The sequence below is a fragment of the Sus scrofa genome, chromosome X (assembly GCF_054392235.1).
Source record: "Sus scrofa isolate SSC_HxYL_T2T_F1_AM1 chromosome X, Sscrofa_HxYL_maternal_Yorkshire_Landrace_v2.0, whole genome shotgun sequence".
In the NCBI taxonomy this organism is placed as follows: Eukaryota; Metazoa; Chordata; class Mammalia; order Artiodactyla; family Suidae; genus Sus; species Sus scrofa.
In genome coordinates, this window is record NC_139401.1 from 92,598,752 (window position 1) to 92,615,241 (window position 16,490).

Here is a 16,490-nt window from a genome sequence, read left to right on the forward strand (position 1 = left end):
GAAGCTAGCCCATACAAATGAAAGTGCCATCATGTGATAGTGTTATATGCGAAATTGTGCTCATGATGCCCTCTGTCACTGCTTTCCTCAGAAGATCCTAAATCTTTGTATTGTTTTGGTGAGTGGTCTGAATTAATCATAGAATGTTATAGGTAGAGGAGAGCTTTGAAATTATTTAGACCTCAAATTTTAGTGTACATTAGAATCACCCAAAGGGGTCATTAAAATATTAAAACACAGGAGTTCCTGTTGTGGCTCAGTGGTAACGACCCAACTGGTATCCATGAGGATGCGGGTTTGATCCCTGGCCTCGCTCAGTGGGTTAAGGATGGTGTAGGTCACAGATATGGCTCGGATCCCATGTGGCTGTGGCGTAGGTTGGCAGCTGCAGCTCCAATTCAACCTCTAGCCTGGTAACTTCCACATGCTACAGGTGCAGCCTTGAAAAAATAAATAAAATATTAAAACACAGATTGTTGCTCTCCACCCCTAGACTTTTTTGTGTGGTTTTTTGTTTGTTTGTTTGGGGTTTTTTTTTTGTTTGTTTTTTTTTTGTTTTTTTTTTGTTTTTGTTTTTGCTTTTTAGGGCCGCACCTGCAGCATATGGAGGTTCCTAGGCCAGGGGCCCAATCAGAGCTACAGCTGCCAGCCACAGCCGCAGCCACAGCAACCGTGGATCCAAGCCACGTCTGCGACCTACAGCTTATGACAACGCCGGATCCTTAACCAACTCTGCGAGGCCGGGGACCTAACCTACAACCTCATGGTTCCTAGTCGGATTCCTTTCCACCATGCCATGATGGAACTCCACCCCTAGACTTTCTAATTCCACAGGACTGAGGTAGGGCCCTGAGAATTTGCAATTCTGTCAACTCCCTGGTGATACTGATGCTCTTATGGACCACATCCTAGGAAAACACTGGTTTAGATGAGCTTCGTTCACTTTATAGATGAGAAAGCCTAGAGATGTGTTAATTTTTTCAATCACTTATTCAAAAATTACAATTACTTAGTAGCACTGATAGGACTAGCACAGATTCGGGTTCTTAATTTATGGCTCTTTGGTGCCTGGCAAGGGATAAGAGAATGTGACATGTACTTGGATAATTTTAGGTAAGTATTCTTGAACTGCGAGTAGTTCAGGCTGTCTTTTCTCCCCACTTGCAGCATATATTGTTCCTTTGAGGAAAAGAGAGTTATTGCTATATGGTAAGGACTTGTGGTTTAGTCTTTGTAAAAAGATTTTCAACCCTATTAGGCCCAGTGGCCTCTTTTTTTGTAACATATTTTTGCAGTGACCCTTTGCTATCCTAAAATGAATTGCACAGATGATACAACACACTTAACGTAGTTTCAAAAAACACCAGTTTCTCAAAAAAAAAAAAACCCTAACTATAATATAAAGGAGAAGGAAAGGGAAAAAGAACGTTTTTAATACGCAAATTTCAAGCACAACTACACTAGAAAACAAAAAATAGCAGTCAGATACTTGAATTTATACTATAAAAGTAAAAGACCCACGTATGTTGTTTTGGCAACTCAGATACCTCAAGAACTATTGACACTGATGATGTGATTTTCTGAAATGGCGAAAATGAAAACTTTTGGTGAAAGTTCTTAACAAAACAAAATAAAGTACCCATAATTTACTCAATAATTTCATTTTTGGAAAATTCAGTGTGTGTGTGTATTCATATATATTTATACACACATATATATATACAGGACAAAGAACCTTCTTGTTTACAAGTAAAACAGACAGGTTCTAAGTTCAGATGACTATAAAAATTTTCATTTGTGTGAATGTTTAGCAAGATAATTGAACGTTTTGCAAGGCAGGCAAATTCTTGATTTTGTGGGACTGTCTCATACACTGAAGGACACCTGATATCCTTATTGGCTTCTTGTAAGATGCCAGCCTTCCCTCCCTCAAATCTGTCACAACCGAAACAGCGTACCCACACATTTACAAAGTACTCTGGGAACAGAACTGCTTCCTGTGGGAGGAGTTATTTGGGTAAGTGCCCTTGTTCTGTGTTACAGAACTCCCTGCCAAGGTTTTGGTAACCAGTGAGCTTAAAAATTCGTATTTAACTCACTTTTCTGTCACTGAAGCCTAAAGTGCACTAACAAACTGCATTTTCTGTGTAACTACGTTGTTTAGTGGTTGTTATGACCTTCTTTTGTAGATTTCTGCTTGTGGGGCAGGAAGAGGAAAATTATTAACTCAGGCATGGTCCACGTTTTTTCTCCATTGTCCTAATTCTTTTCCTACCCTTTATCTTCTAGGAGGAATGCAGGCCCAGGTTGGAATGCCAGGAAGTGGACCAGTATCCATGGAGCGGGGACAAGGTAAATAAATATTAATGTCTGATTAATGTGATCTAGATTTGGAAGTGTTCTGATCTACACTGTCTGATATGGCAGCCACTAACTACGTGTGGCTATTTGAATGTTTAATTAAATTGAATCAAATTGAAATTAGGTAAAAATCTAAAACTTAGTTCCTCATTCACACTAGCCACATTCTAAGGGCTCAATGGCCACTTGTGGCTGGTGAATGCCATAGTAGATATTGCAGGTACAGAACATTCCATCATTGCAGAAGATTCTTTTGGACACAGCTGTCTAGATTTCTATCTAGTGATTCAGAGCCCGGCTGTACAAGAATTGATGACAGAGCAGATGATTCCTTTGTTTCTATTTCACTTATATCACCTTTTCTTAGTAATTTAATGCTTCTCCTGACACGTTCTCTCTCCCTCTATGGAGATCTGATTAAGATGTTTTAATACTGAACATATAATATGTGTCTGTGTATGTAGAAGATAAATTTCAACCCCAAGGATCAAAAGTCTGTGAAGCCTGTCTGGTAAGTGTATGTTGAGCTGTGGCAGTAACACTGCATACCACAGTGGCGTTCACTCCAGAATCTCCATGTGTTTCTCTGTGATACTGGAGTTTGAAGAAACAGAAACTGCAGTGATTTGCTTAAAAACAACATCAGGAAGAAAGAGGGAAAAGAGAAGGAACTAAGAGTAAAAATGAGTGCATCCAATAGGCCACACTCTCTAATTTTCACAAACCATCATGTGAGTTAGCTGGCAGCACCTCAGTTTTCAGGTGAAGGGCTGGAAGCTCAGAGTTTTGAGTTACTCCTCAAGGGGACACGGTAAGTAAATACTGGTATCCAAGTAACATGGATTGGGCTTGGTGCACTCATCTTCCGGCTAATAAGCTGCAGAGCTAAGATTCCAAAGTTTCTAGCTCCAAAATCTATTCTCTTTCTGCTAAACCACGCTGCTTCTATTAACTTCTAAAGATGCTCTCTAATGTCTTCTATTTTTATTCATTGTGCCCTTGTGATGAGAAAGAACTGCATTAGACAAGCCTGGGGAAGCTTAAGTTACTTCTTATTAGCATATGGTCTATAAGGAAAACCCATTTTTTTAAAAAGCAAAATGCTAAGATACAGACCTATGCACTCTACTCCTTGTCTATGGTTTGTACACTGGGGTTGGTTGCCGAAGTGACACAACTAACAATCTTGTCAAACATTTGACAGTGGAACAAGCTCTTGTCCAAACACTTCATCTGAGCAGCCCGTGCTTTTGTGCTGTTGTGCCCCACTGCCCTCAGCCACTATCAGTAGATCATGTATGTTCCCCAAAGTATTTTTGCAGTAGTGAGAAGGAATTAGGGTTTCAGTCATACTTTTACCTCTTCCCCAGCCATCAATCAAACTTTAGCTGTTTAATACACACTTCTGTAAGACATCTTCCTTCTTGATGTAGTTATCTTCACCTTTCTGGTCAAAAGTTAACAAAGGGAAGTGACTTGAGTTTTGAAGGTATGTCAAAAACGTCTTCATGAAGAGACAAAATGAGGTGAGTTTTATAGTTTTCCTTTAGCGCACAGCAGAGGAAGCAAGAATCTTTCTACTTGTACCCAGTTGGTCTTTCTTTTCCTGCCATCCATTCTTCTTTTGCACATTTGTAATGGTGAAAAGAAACAATGAGATGTTTAAGAACATACTTCTTGCCCTCTGCCACCTTTGTTTAGTCTTGGTGCCCTTGTCATCATATGTCTTTGCAGTTGTCATATGTTTGTTTATCACAGACTTACAGTGGCAGAGTATTTCTTGAGGAGTGATATTCTCTTTCCTTGTCTAAAGTTCATTCACTGCATTTCCCCATTTGATACTTTTTTGATAGAAATTTTTGTACTTTAAAATATGGCCAAAAAAATAGTACTATGAACTTCTTTTGTGGACCTTTCCAGAATTAATCTTGCCTTCCAGATTCAGTACAATTTCTTTCTTTTTTTTTGTTTATGAAAAATATATTTATGTTCTTTGCCTAACCAGAGATTCAGAACCATCCTTTTTATATTTAATTTCTTTTTTTGAATGGTATCATAAGGAGATTTAAGGGGAATCATAAACAGAGGTGAACATTGAAAGTGGCTGCTTATTCCTGCTCAGATAAAATCAGTGGCCCACAGGTTTTATCTTAGGAAGCAATCTCATCAAAGCAGAACAGCTTCAGATCCAAAGAAGCTAATTTAGTTTAGGAAGATTTTGTAGTCCGGGGCAAGTTAATGAACTCTTGGCTTTTTAACTTATATGTCTAAATCTCCAGTGTCTGTATGTGTATGCTTCTGCGTGTGTGTGTGTGTGTGTGTGTGTGTGAGTGTGCAAGCTATTTTAAGTGTCTGCTCTTTCTCCTTTTGAACTTACTGCTCACCTAGGAACCCTACAGCACTCGCCCGTGGGACCCGCCGGGCCTGCATCAATTGAGCGAGTTCAAGGTACCCATTGTATCTGCGGGTTTCCTTTTGCTTGTGGTGTTCAGGGTGGGACGTTGAGAGGACAAGAGCTGCTTGGCAGTCATCCTCACGTTCAGAACCCCAAAGGGTAGTATTTTGGGTTTTTGGTTTTTATTTTTTTTCCTGTTGGGCCACAAGCCTGACCTCTTCACACAGGGCAGAGAACATGGATGATATGGGCATCTGTCTGAGGCTGTACTCCCTCCCTACTGGTGTCAGGAGGCTTGGATGGAATAGCAGTCTGTAAGGAGACAGCAGGTTCTTGCAGAGCTATGGCAGTGTTCATATATGCCAAGACCCTACCTCTTTTTTGTGACTCTGGTCCTTGAACTAAGATTGATTATAAGGAAAACCAGGAGCATAAGTTTGTTCAGGTTGCAGTGCTAGTTCTTGGCAGGTTGCTCCCCGATTTGCTCTTTATGTAATTCCATCCATACCTCTGATATGGCACAGATTCTGCCTCTACCTTGCTTCTGTTCTTGAGCTGCAAGAGGAGTCTGCTGTGGTGAGGTTTCACCCACTCTGTGGTATAGAGAGTCATTTTCTTGTTACCTTATGTGTCCTTCACAGTAGTAACTCCCCGTTTCTTTCTCTGGCAGTGCCGATGCAAGACCCCAGAGCAGCTATGCAGCGTGGGCCCTTGCCTGCCAATGTCCCAACTCCTCGAGGTCTGTTAGGAGATGCTCCAAATGACCCACGTGGAGGCACTTTACTTTCTGTAACTGGAGAGGTAGAGCCTAGGTAAGCAGAACGTAGAAGGAAAAGACTGAAGGGATCAGAATTTCCTCTTGCTTTGAGAACAAAGTCTTTTCATACCAGTTGTACCTGTATGCCTACTTCAAAAGATCTTCATAGCCGCTATCCAAGACAAAGCACTTCCTGGGTAGAATTCTGTCGCTGAGTATGTCATTTTGAACTAACCATTGCTCTACTCCATTTTCAGAAATTGAAAATTCTAGCACACATATCTGAGCAGGAAAAACTTATATTATTTATTGGTAGTAGCAATACTGATGATAGCAATAATAATCGATACAAGTGGGGATTTTGCCTCTGAATCTGCTCTGAGTACTTGTCTGAGATCATCTCATTAAATCCACACAACAACCCTGAGAGACTGATACTGTGTGATATCAGCTCCATGTTACAGATGAAGAAACCAAGGCAGATGTGCCCATGATCACACAGCTAATAAGTGCTAGATCCTAGATTTGAACCCATACAGTAACCCACATTCTTAAGGACCATACTGAGTATTCATATTATATATAATGGATATCCACTAATTCCTCCTTAATTTGAGTGCGCTGATCAGATGTGAAACTCTTGAATACATGGATTTACATCTCCATAGCTTTTCTTCAACCTCTTTGGTGTTATTCTCTTAGCATTTATAAACTGATGTTTTTATCAGTTCTTTGTATCAGATCTCTGTCTGATTTTTACTTCCTGATCTTCTGGTTGACACTTTTTTCTTGTTGTTTTGTTCTGTTTTAAAATATTTTTTTCTCCGTCTCTAGAAGTTACCTGGGACCACCTCATCAGGGTCCGCCCATGCACCATGTCCCTGGCCATGACAGCCGTGGCCCACCCCCACATGAGATGAGGGGAGGGCCATTAGCTGAGCCCAGACCTCTAATGGCAGAGCCAAGAGGACCCATGCTAGATCAGAGGGGTCCACCCTTGGATGGCAGAGGTGAGGGGAAACCACGTCACAAGGCTGACTGGTAGTCGTGGACTCATGATGAACCTGCTGACTTCGGCTCTAATCGGGGATACAGAATGTTGGGCAGTAGGGTTGGCAAGCTTTTTTACGTATTTCTACCAGTCTGAGAAATTGAAGAGAAAGCAGTCTGATGTAGTTGGGGGTAGATGTGACTGGAGGAATAGATTTCTATCTTTCTTTGATTATTATTTCTTCTTGCAGTAAAGATGAGTATCTACACAGTGGTTTTCTTGCAACTTTTTTTTATAGGCGGAAGAGATCCTCGAGGCATAGATGCACGAGGGATGGAGGCACGAGCCATGGAGGCAAGAGGATTAGATGCTAGAGGATTGGAGGCCCGTGCGATGGAGGCCCGTGCAATGGAGGCCCGTGCAATGGAGGCCCGTGCAATGGAGGCCCGTGCAATGGAAGTCAGAGGGATGGAGGCCAGAAGCATGGATACAAGGGGCCCTGTCCCAGGCCCAAGAGGCCCTATGCCTAGTGGAATCCAGGGTCCTAGTCCAATTAACATGGGTGCAGTTGGCCCCCAGGGATCCAGACAGGTATGTATAACATTCACTTCCAGCTTGTATGTGAAACCTTGACCTATTCAGGAATTGATCGTTGAGGCTGATTATTACTGCTTTCTGATTTGATCTGTTCCTCACCTTATCTCCCTTCCTTTAGTTTCTCTGTTCCTTAGGGTGGTGATTTTCTGACTACCAGGATTATAGTCCAAAAGAGTAACCTTGTCCCATAATTTCATATTCCATTTAGAGCAGAGCCCCTGATTTTAGCAGGTAGAGAGCACATCAGTAGAATCTAGGCATGGATAATTTGAAAAACCTCCCCCAAATGATTCTAATATATAATTCTAAAACCACTGCATTAGAGCATACGAAGTGCTATTAGTGGTCATTTAGCTAATCTTAGGTTTGCAGAAATCTATTTTAATTTACTTTCACCACATGGCCTAAGTGAACAGTGACATATGCAAGGCAATTTACTAATGCTTGCTTTAAAAGCTGTGCAGCTGAATTCTTATCTCTACTTCCTCTTTATTTGGCTCTCTCCAGCTATTTGTATATGGTGGTCTATGATTGTCTAATATGCTGTCACCTCCAGTTAGTTTTAGGGAGGTGGTATGTATGTATCTTCCCTCTGAGGGTAGTTTGGTTTGGTTTGGTTTGCTGGTACCTTGTTTCCCTCTAGCCCTTCCACCTTCCTTTTTCCTTAGTGTGACTTCCTCCTTCCCCTGTATACTTCTGTCTGTCTTCTCTCTTCTACATGCTTCTGTGCCTTACTCCACCTTGTGTGCATATGTGTATAAGAGAGGATGGTATTGTCAGAGCTGGAATGGAACATGTCAGCCATCCATTTCTCTCGTTTTATAGGTTTGGAAACTGAGACCCAAGAATTCAGGTGACTTACCCAAATTCACACAACTAAAAAGTGGCAAAGCAAAGAATAGAACCTTCTTTTTCCACTCTACTACTTTGTCCTATTACCTGTGCATAGTGTATATGTATATGTATATGTGTGTCTATCCTCCCTCTTTAATATGAAATATGAATATGTTGTTTTACTGGTATGTGTAGAATAAAACTCTTCTATTGTTTTTCAAGTTTTACCTTTTTTGTGGAGGCTGCACCAAATGCATGTGAAGTTCCCTGTGCCACAGCAATGACCTGAGCCACTGCAGTGACAACACCAGGTCCTTAACATGCTGTACCACAAGAAAACTCCCAAGTTTTACTCTTTACATATAAACTATTTGTGGGCTTTGATTTTCGTTGTGCCCTCTGTGGTCAGTAGCCTCATGATAAATGAGTTTTATGCTTCCATTCATTCATTCAACAAATATTTATTGAGCACCTACTATGTACTGGACGGAGTTACAGGTACTGGGGATATAGCAGTGTGAACCAAACAAGGTCCCTGTCCCCATGGAGTTTACATTCTAGTGGGGAGATAAATACCAAATAACTACATAATATGCTTATATAATTCTGTTGATAATTCTTTGGAGAAAGATGTTGAAAATAATGGTTGGAAGACCATTTGTTGATAATGTCGTATTTCTTTACCTCTGCTAGTACTCAAACTCATTACTCTGTAATATTAGATTTATTATAGTTTTCATTCGTAGATTATATAAAGCCAACTAGATCTGAGATAGAGAAAATAAATTTTTTTTTTTGTCTTTTTGCCCTTTCTTGGGCCGCTCCCGTGACATATGGAGGTTCCCAGGCTAGGGGTCTAATCAGAGCCGTAGTCACCAGCCTACGCCAGAGCCACAGCAACGCAGGATCCGAGCTGCGTCTGCAACCTATACCACAGCTCACGGCAACGCCGGATCGTTAACCCACTGAGCAAGGGCAGGGACCGAACCCGCAACCTCATGGTTCCTAGTCGGATTGTTAACTGCACCACGACGGGAACTCCCAAAAATAAAATTTTTTAAAAAAATTTTATTATACTTGATTTGTAATGTTCTGTCAATTTCTGCTGTACAGTAAAATGACCCAGTTATACATATATATACATTCTTTTTCTCACATATCCTCCATCATGTTCCATCACAGTGATTAGATATAGTTCCCTGTGCTATACAGCAGGATCTCATTGCTTATCTACTCCAGATGCTGTAGTTTGCATCTACTAACCCCAAATTCCCAGTCCATCCCACTCCCTCCCCCTTGGCATCCACAAGTCTGTTCTCCATGTCCATGAGTTTTTTTCCTTTCCTATAGATAGGTTCATTGTGTCATATGTTAGATTCCAGGTATAAGTGATATCATATGGTGTTTGTCTTCCTCTTTCTGACTTATTTAACTTAGTATGAGAGTCTCTGGTTCCATCCACGTTGCTGCAGATGGCGTTGTTTTGTTCTTTTTATGGCTAAATGGTATTCCATTGTGTATATGTGCCACATCTTCTTAGTGCATTCATCTATCATTGGACATTTAGGTTGTTTCCATGTCTTGGCTATTGTGAATAGCGCTGCAGTGAACATAGGGATGCTTGTTTCTTTTTCAGTGAAAATTTTATCTGGATATATACCCAGGAATGGGATTGCTGGGTCATATGGTAGTTCTATATTTAGTTTTGTGAGGTACCTCCATACTGTTTTCCATAGTGGTTGTACCAATTTACATTCCCACCAACAGTGTAGGAGGGTTCCCTTGAAAAAATAAAAATATTATCTTCAAACCTTTCTAAAATTGTTCAATATGTTCAGCTACAAATAAATATATAGGAGTTTCCATCGACACTCAGCAAAAACAAATCTTACTAATATCTATGAGGATGCAGGGTCGATCCCTGGCGTTGCTCAATGGGTTAAGGATCCAGTGTTGCCATGAGCTGTGGTGTAGGTTGCATATGCGACTCGGGCCTGGCATTGCTATGGCTCTGGTGTAGGCAAGCAGCTGTAGCTCCGATTTGACCCCTAGCCTGGAAACCTCCATATGCTGTGGGTGTGGCCCTAAAAAGACAAAAAATAATAAATAAATATATAAAATACATTCACTCATGTAAAAAAGATAAACAGTAAGAACCTCACTTCCTTCCCATACCTATCTTCCCTCTGTCCCCCATCTCCTCTAGATAATCACTTTTATTAGCTTTTTTAAAATGTATCTTTTTAGCAAATAAGAATATATATTCTTATTTTTGCAAATATGAATATGCATATATTCTTGTTTTCACTGTTCTGCACCTTGTGAGTTTTGGTGGTTTTTTTTTTGTTTGTTTGTTTGTTTTTGGTTTTTTTAGGGCCGCAATGCGGCATATAAAGGTTCCCAGGCTGGGGGTCACATTGGAGCTGTAGCCACTGGCCTACTCCACAGCCACAGCAACAGCAACACCAGATCCAAGCCTCGTCTGCAACCTACACAACAGCTCACAGCAACGCCGGATCCTTAACCCACTGAGCGAGGCCAGGGATCAAACCTGTGTCCTCATGGATACTAGTCAGATTGGTTTCCACTGAGCCACAACGGGAACTCCTACACCTTGTTTTTTTACCTAACAGTATATCCTTAATTCATAATTTAAAATCAGATTTTAAAATTAACTTCAGTCTACCTAGTTGGGAACTTGTTAGTAAAAGGCTTATTATTATGAGTGATTATATAACTTATTGTCCAAACAGGGACATGTTTGAGAGTTAGAATGCTATAGTAATTACTGTGGGGCAAAAGCAGAAACTGGGACTTAGGCAAACTTAGATGTGTGGTCACCTGTATTATTACTTGTCTGCCTAGAGCAGGCTCTTCTGGAAACTTTAAATGGCCATTATTAAGTGGTTAGATCACATTACAGTACCTCAAATTACTATTGACCGAAGCTTCAAAAATGTTATTCGCATAGATATTTCAGGTCCATAACAGATCATTAAGGTTCAGACTGGTCTCTGGATTAAGTATTGATAAAGAAGAGAAAGTAAGAATATTCTGGATATCTGTACAAAGCTGTACTAATGCTTTATATCTCTGGTGTCTTTGGGAAATGAGTTAATGCATGTAAACGAATGTTCCAGATAATAGAACTGTTCAGCCAAGTTTTTAAACTAGTTCAATGAAAAATAGTTCATAAAGTGTACTATGCTTCCTTCTCAAAGAGGATAGAAAAAAATGATTTTGATCATTTTTGATTGCTCAAGGTCATCATTAAATGTATCTGTTATTGTACATGCTATAATAGAAAGCATAGTTATCTGCTGTTTTGGTTTCTGGTCTCCTTCACTGTCACGCTGTCACCTGGCTTTTCACATTGCTGTCATGGTATCTGTTCCTAATGATTTGTCCACATCTTTTATTTTTTATTTTATTTTTATAATGATTTTTATTTTTTCTGTTATAATTGGTTTACAGTGTTTTGTCAATTTTCTAATGTACAGCAAAATGACCCAGTCATACATATATATACATTCCCTTTCTTATTTTTTTATTTTAAATGGTTTTTATTTTTTCCATTATAGCTGGTTTACAGTGTTCTGTCAGTTTTCTACTGTACAGCGAAGTGACCCAGTCATACACACACACACACACACACACACACACACACACACACACACACGCATAAACACACATTCTTCTTCTCACATATTCTCCATTCATGCTCCATCTCAAGTGACTAAATATAGTTCCCAGTGCTATACAGTAGGATCTTATTGCTTATCCATTCCAAATGCAATAGTTTGCATCTATTACTCAGATTCCTATTACATTTCTTTTATGCTTTGCTGCTTCTCATCTGCTGGGGAAGCAGGTAACATGTTTGCTAACAATTTGTGTTTAATAAGAGTACCACCTAAGCTCTGGGTGAATATAATTGCAGCATAGGGACCTTTTAACAGTTATTCTAGGTGCTATGAGGCCTTTTCCGTGGGTTCTGGTTGCCTTCCAAAAGATTAAACGCTTTGACGATCTTAAGTACCAATAAGCATGATAAAACTGCACTTCGTTAATTCAAGTCAGTCATGTTTCTTGGTCTGTATTTAGCAGAAAGCATCTGCTGCATATTCTCTATGGAAAGTTATAAAGAGCAAATGTTGGGCTAATAGCAGTCTTTTCCCCAGAGGCCTTCCTATCTCCTTTCTGCCTCTGCCATTATAATGGTCTCTGCCTTACTTGTGGGATAGGGCCCTTTGGGACAAACCACCTAATGTCTGATTGAACTAGAGGTAGGCAGTATTCCTGTGAATGTAGCTTCCCCAGTGGACCAGCAGACATTATACTAGAAGCTGTCAGCTTTCATTTCTACTTCCACTGAGCACTAGTTTCTAGGATGCTCTTAGTTTTCCTTGTGCTTATTTGGCTGAATTTTGATTGATTTGATGGTATCCAATTGTGCTGTGGGATATTTGGGGGGTTTTTTGTTTTTGTTTTTTGGGTTTTTTTTTTTTTTTGTCTTTTTAGGGCCACACCCATAGCATATAAAAATTCCTGGGCTAGGGGTCAATTGGAGCTGTAGCTGCTGGCCTACACCACAGCCACTGCAATGCCAGATCCAAGCTGTATCTGCAACCTGCACCTACAGCTTACAGTAATGCCAGATCCTTAGCCCACTGAGCAAGGCCAGGGATCAAACTCAAGACCTCATGGATATTAGTCAGATTCATTACCACCGAGCCACAAAGGGAACTCCTGCTGTGGGATATTTGTTGATGATGCTGGAGCTATTGTAGGCAAATGCATCTGACTTGCTAGTTGATCTCTGGCTAAACCCTGCCTTCTGCTGTTGCTAACAGTAGGAAATGATGTTCAGAATCATTAATTTGCATTTTTTACTCAAGTCCATAACCAGGTCACATTTGTTCACATTGCTGTAATTACTCGTTTCTGGTTACCTAAATGAGAAGTATGGAAAAATCTCTCCTTATCTCTCTCTGTACACATAGGTCCCAGTCATGCAGGGAGCAGGCATGCAAGGAGCGAGCATTCAGGCTGGAGGCCAGCCTGGCGGCTTTAGTCCTGGCCAGAACCAAGTCACTCCACAGGACCACGAGAAGGTAAGCAGTGCAGTCCAGCTGCCTCCATATGCGCAAGTCTTTTGAAGTCCTCTTTTTTTTTTCTTTTTGTCTTTTAGGGCCGCACTCGAGGCATATGGAGATTCCCAGGGTAGGAGTCGAATCAGAGCTACAGCTTCTGGCCTACACCACAGCCGCAGCAACTCCAGGTCCGAGCCATGTCTGCGACCTACATACCACAGCCACAGCAACGCCAGATCTGAGCTGTGTCTGCAACCTACACCACAGCTCATGGCAACGCTGGATCCTTAACCCACTGAGTGAGGCCAGGGATTGAACCCGCAACCTCATGGTTCCTAGTCAGATTTGTTTCCACTGCACCACAACAGGAACTCCCCTGGAGTCCTCTTTTCACAGTCACAGTTATATGGAGGTCCTGGGTCTTCAGAGTCCCTTTGTAAGTGATATTTATACTCTCAGAACTCTTTATGTTCTTATTATCTGAAAGTCTGTGGGCCTGGTCCTAAAATTCTTAAATGGATGTATGTGAATGGCAGCTTATTTTACATTTCAGACTCATCTGCCAATAGATTTTTTTTGGTGCACAGGCCTGATTGACCTGTAAATCCAAATCCCTTTCTTCCTCCCTTTTCTACCTTATACCTAAAAACAATAGCAGATTCCCCATGAGTATGTCTTTCTGTGTCTATATCTGACCATTGTGGGGAGCTCATATCTGATGGAAAGGCTGAAGCTTGCAAAAAGGAGAAACTTTCAAAACAGGATTAAAACCTGTGGACTTCACAGATATCATTCTTAGTCTGCAAGAATTCGGGCTTCATGAAGGTGTCTATTTTGAGTCTTTCCATCTTAGGTATTGTACTTCCACTTTTCAGTTTGCATTTTCTCACCAGCCAGTTTTGGTTAGATTTGAATTTTTTTTTTTTTTTTAGTATGCTCTTTTCTATATGTGAACTATCCTGTCTCTTTGGACAGAAGCTAGTGGTGGTTTTTTTGAGCTGCCGTCATTAAAACTCACTACCTTTATTTTTCCTCTGCACAGGCTGCTTTGATCATGCAGGTTCTTCAGCTAACTGCAGACCAGATTGCCATGCTGCCTCCTGAGCAGAGGCAGAGTATCCTGATCTTAAAGGAACAAATACAGAAATCTACTGGAGCGCCTTAAAAGGTAAGCAGACTTACCCTGCCTGAGTCAGACAAGATCTTTGTACAATTGAGGTATATACTCTCACGCTTAACCAACAAAACTCTCCTGATCTCGAGATTCTCTGAGGCCTGCACTCCCCTTGGTTAGACCCTTCACCTTCAGTAGCTTAGCCCCTATCATGGTAGTGGAAGGCGATAGACATTTGTTCAGTTGTTGAATTGATTGTAACCTAGTTTAACTTTTTTTTTCCTAATGGCAAAAGTGACATATGATCAATTTAACAAAATTAATCAAATATAGAAAGTCCAGGGTAAAAGATCGGCTTCCTCAATCTCATTCCCTAGACATAACCCCTAAATATAATTTTGATGTGTATCCTTCTAGAATCAGTTGTTATTTTATTCCAAACTATTCCATCAAAAATGGAGAATATATAAAACATTTCAATAAAATGTATAAACATTTCACTTTCCAGTAATTATTTTACATTGACTATCATGAGGTTAAACTATTATAGCACATAATTTTAAAGTAGTGAATGTCCACCATCACCATTGGTCTCTGTACATTTTAGAGGTGCTGTACACTGCTGCCCTTATTTTTCTTGCTCATCAGTCAAGTAAAAAGGAATATAATCATGTGACTGAACTTGATTACATGTATTGGTGTTTCTTTTTAAAAAATTTTCCCCATCATCTTGTATGTCATAAAAAATTCTGTTTTCTAAAAACATTTGAAAGTTTGCATTGTCCCAGTGTCAGCTGGAATATCACATTTTCAATTTCTACTTTTTTTTTTGTCTTTTTAGGGCCACACCCGAGGCATATGGAAGTTCCCAGGCTAGGGGGTGGAATTGGAGCTGCAGCTGCCGGCCTATACCCCAACCACAGCAACATAGGATCCTAGCCATGTCTGGAACCTATACCACAGCTCGTGGCAATGCTGTATCCTTAACCCACTGAGTGAGGCCAGGGATTGAACCTGCGTCCTCATGGATACTATTTGGGTTTGTTACTGCTAAGCCACGATGGGAGCTCCCTGAATTTCTACTTTTTACCCCATCTTTGTTATAGTTCCCATCCATGTATTATATAATAGTGAACTCATTTACACTAACAAGTCTTTATTAAATTTATCATATTTTACTCATATTTGTAATGTTAAAACATCCCAATTGGAAGTATGCATTATATCTATATCTAGAATTTAAATGACTAAACTTTAATGGGAAACTTCAGGTGGATAGAGCTAGACTTCCAGTATGACCAGTACTCTACTTTTTTTGTCTAGATACCCACGGCATTCTATTTTCTTCAATAAAATATAAACTACCCATTATATTCAAAGGAATCAATTTTTTACTTTTCTCTAATGTATTATACCAGAGAAGGCGTTCCATACAATGTGAGAAAATTATGTTTTGGGATAGTAGAAAAAATGTTTCTGAAAGTTCTTTCATAGTGTATTCTCGCTTATAAGAAATCTCGTGTAAAAGATTTGCACATAACCCATGGGGCAGGGTTTTTTGTTTGTTTTATCTTTTATTTTAAAATAATTGAGGGAGTTCCCGTCGTGGCGCAGTGGTTAACGAATCCGACTAGGAACCATGAGGTTGCGGGTTTGGTCCCTGCCCTTGCTCAGTGGGTTAACGAGCCGGCGTTGCCGTGAGCTGTGGTGTAGGTTGCAGACGCGGCTCGGATCCCGCGTTGCTGTGGCTCTGGCGTAGGCCAGGGGCCACAGCTCTGATTCGACCCCTAGCCTGGGAACCTCCATATGCCGCGGGAGCGGCCCAAAGAAATAGCAAAAAGACAAAAAAATAAAATAAAAATAAATTTAAAAAATAAAATAAAATAATTGAAAATTCACAGAAAGTAGGAAAAATAGTACAAAGAGCCTCATGTACTCTTCCCCTAGCTTCCCCCAGGGATGCACATCTTGGGAAGCTGTTCTATACAATCCCTTTTTAGTTTATGATGCAAGAAGAAGAAATTGACATTGGAACATTACTGTTTAACTAGACTACAGACCTTATTCACCTTTCACCAACTCTTTTTTTTTTTTTTCCCCCACACCTGTGACTTGTGGAAGTTCCTGGGCCAGGGACTGAACCTGCACCAAGCCACTGTGACAGTGCTGTATCCTTAGCCCACTGTGCCACAGGGAACAGTTTTGTTTTTTTGTCCTTTTAGGGCCACAATTATGTCATATGAAGGTTTGCAGGCTAGGGGTCAAATCGGAGCTGTAGCTGCTGGCCTACACCACAGCTCACGGCAACGCTGGATCCTTAACCCACTGAGTGAGGCCAGGGATTGAAC

General features: G+C 40.5%; 1 protein-coding gene across 3 annotated transcripts in view; it reads left to right on the plus strand.

The window, feature by feature from the left end:
• Nucleotides 1-16,490, plus strand: part of CSTF2 (cleavage stimulation factor subunit 2) — a 31,888-nt gene that overhangs the window by 12,132 nt on the left and 3,266 nt on the right. The window contains exons 8-14 of one of the 3 annotated variants that reach the window (XM_003360388.5): nucleotides 2,290-2,352; nucleotides 4,750-4,809; nucleotides 5,427-5,568; nucleotides 6,348-6,523; nucleotides 6,803-7,095; nucleotides 12,939-13,049; nucleotides 14,071-14,196. In XM_003360388.5, the coding sequence (XP_003360436.2) occupies nucleotides 2,290-2,352; nucleotides 4,750-4,809; nucleotides 5,427-5,568; nucleotides 6,348-6,523; nucleotides 6,803-7,095; nucleotides 12,939-13,049; nucleotides 14,071-14,193 (968 nt within the window). In that variant the 3' untranslated portion in view covers nucleotides 14,194-14,196. The remainder of the gene's footprint in view (nucleotides 1-2,289; nucleotides 2,353-4,749; nucleotides 4,810-5,426; nucleotides 5,569-6,347; nucleotides 6,524-6,802; nucleotides 7,096-12,938; nucleotides 13,050-14,070; nucleotides 14,197-16,490) is intronic. The other 2 variants (XM_003135231.6, XM_005673758.4) reach the window with 2 other exon arrangements.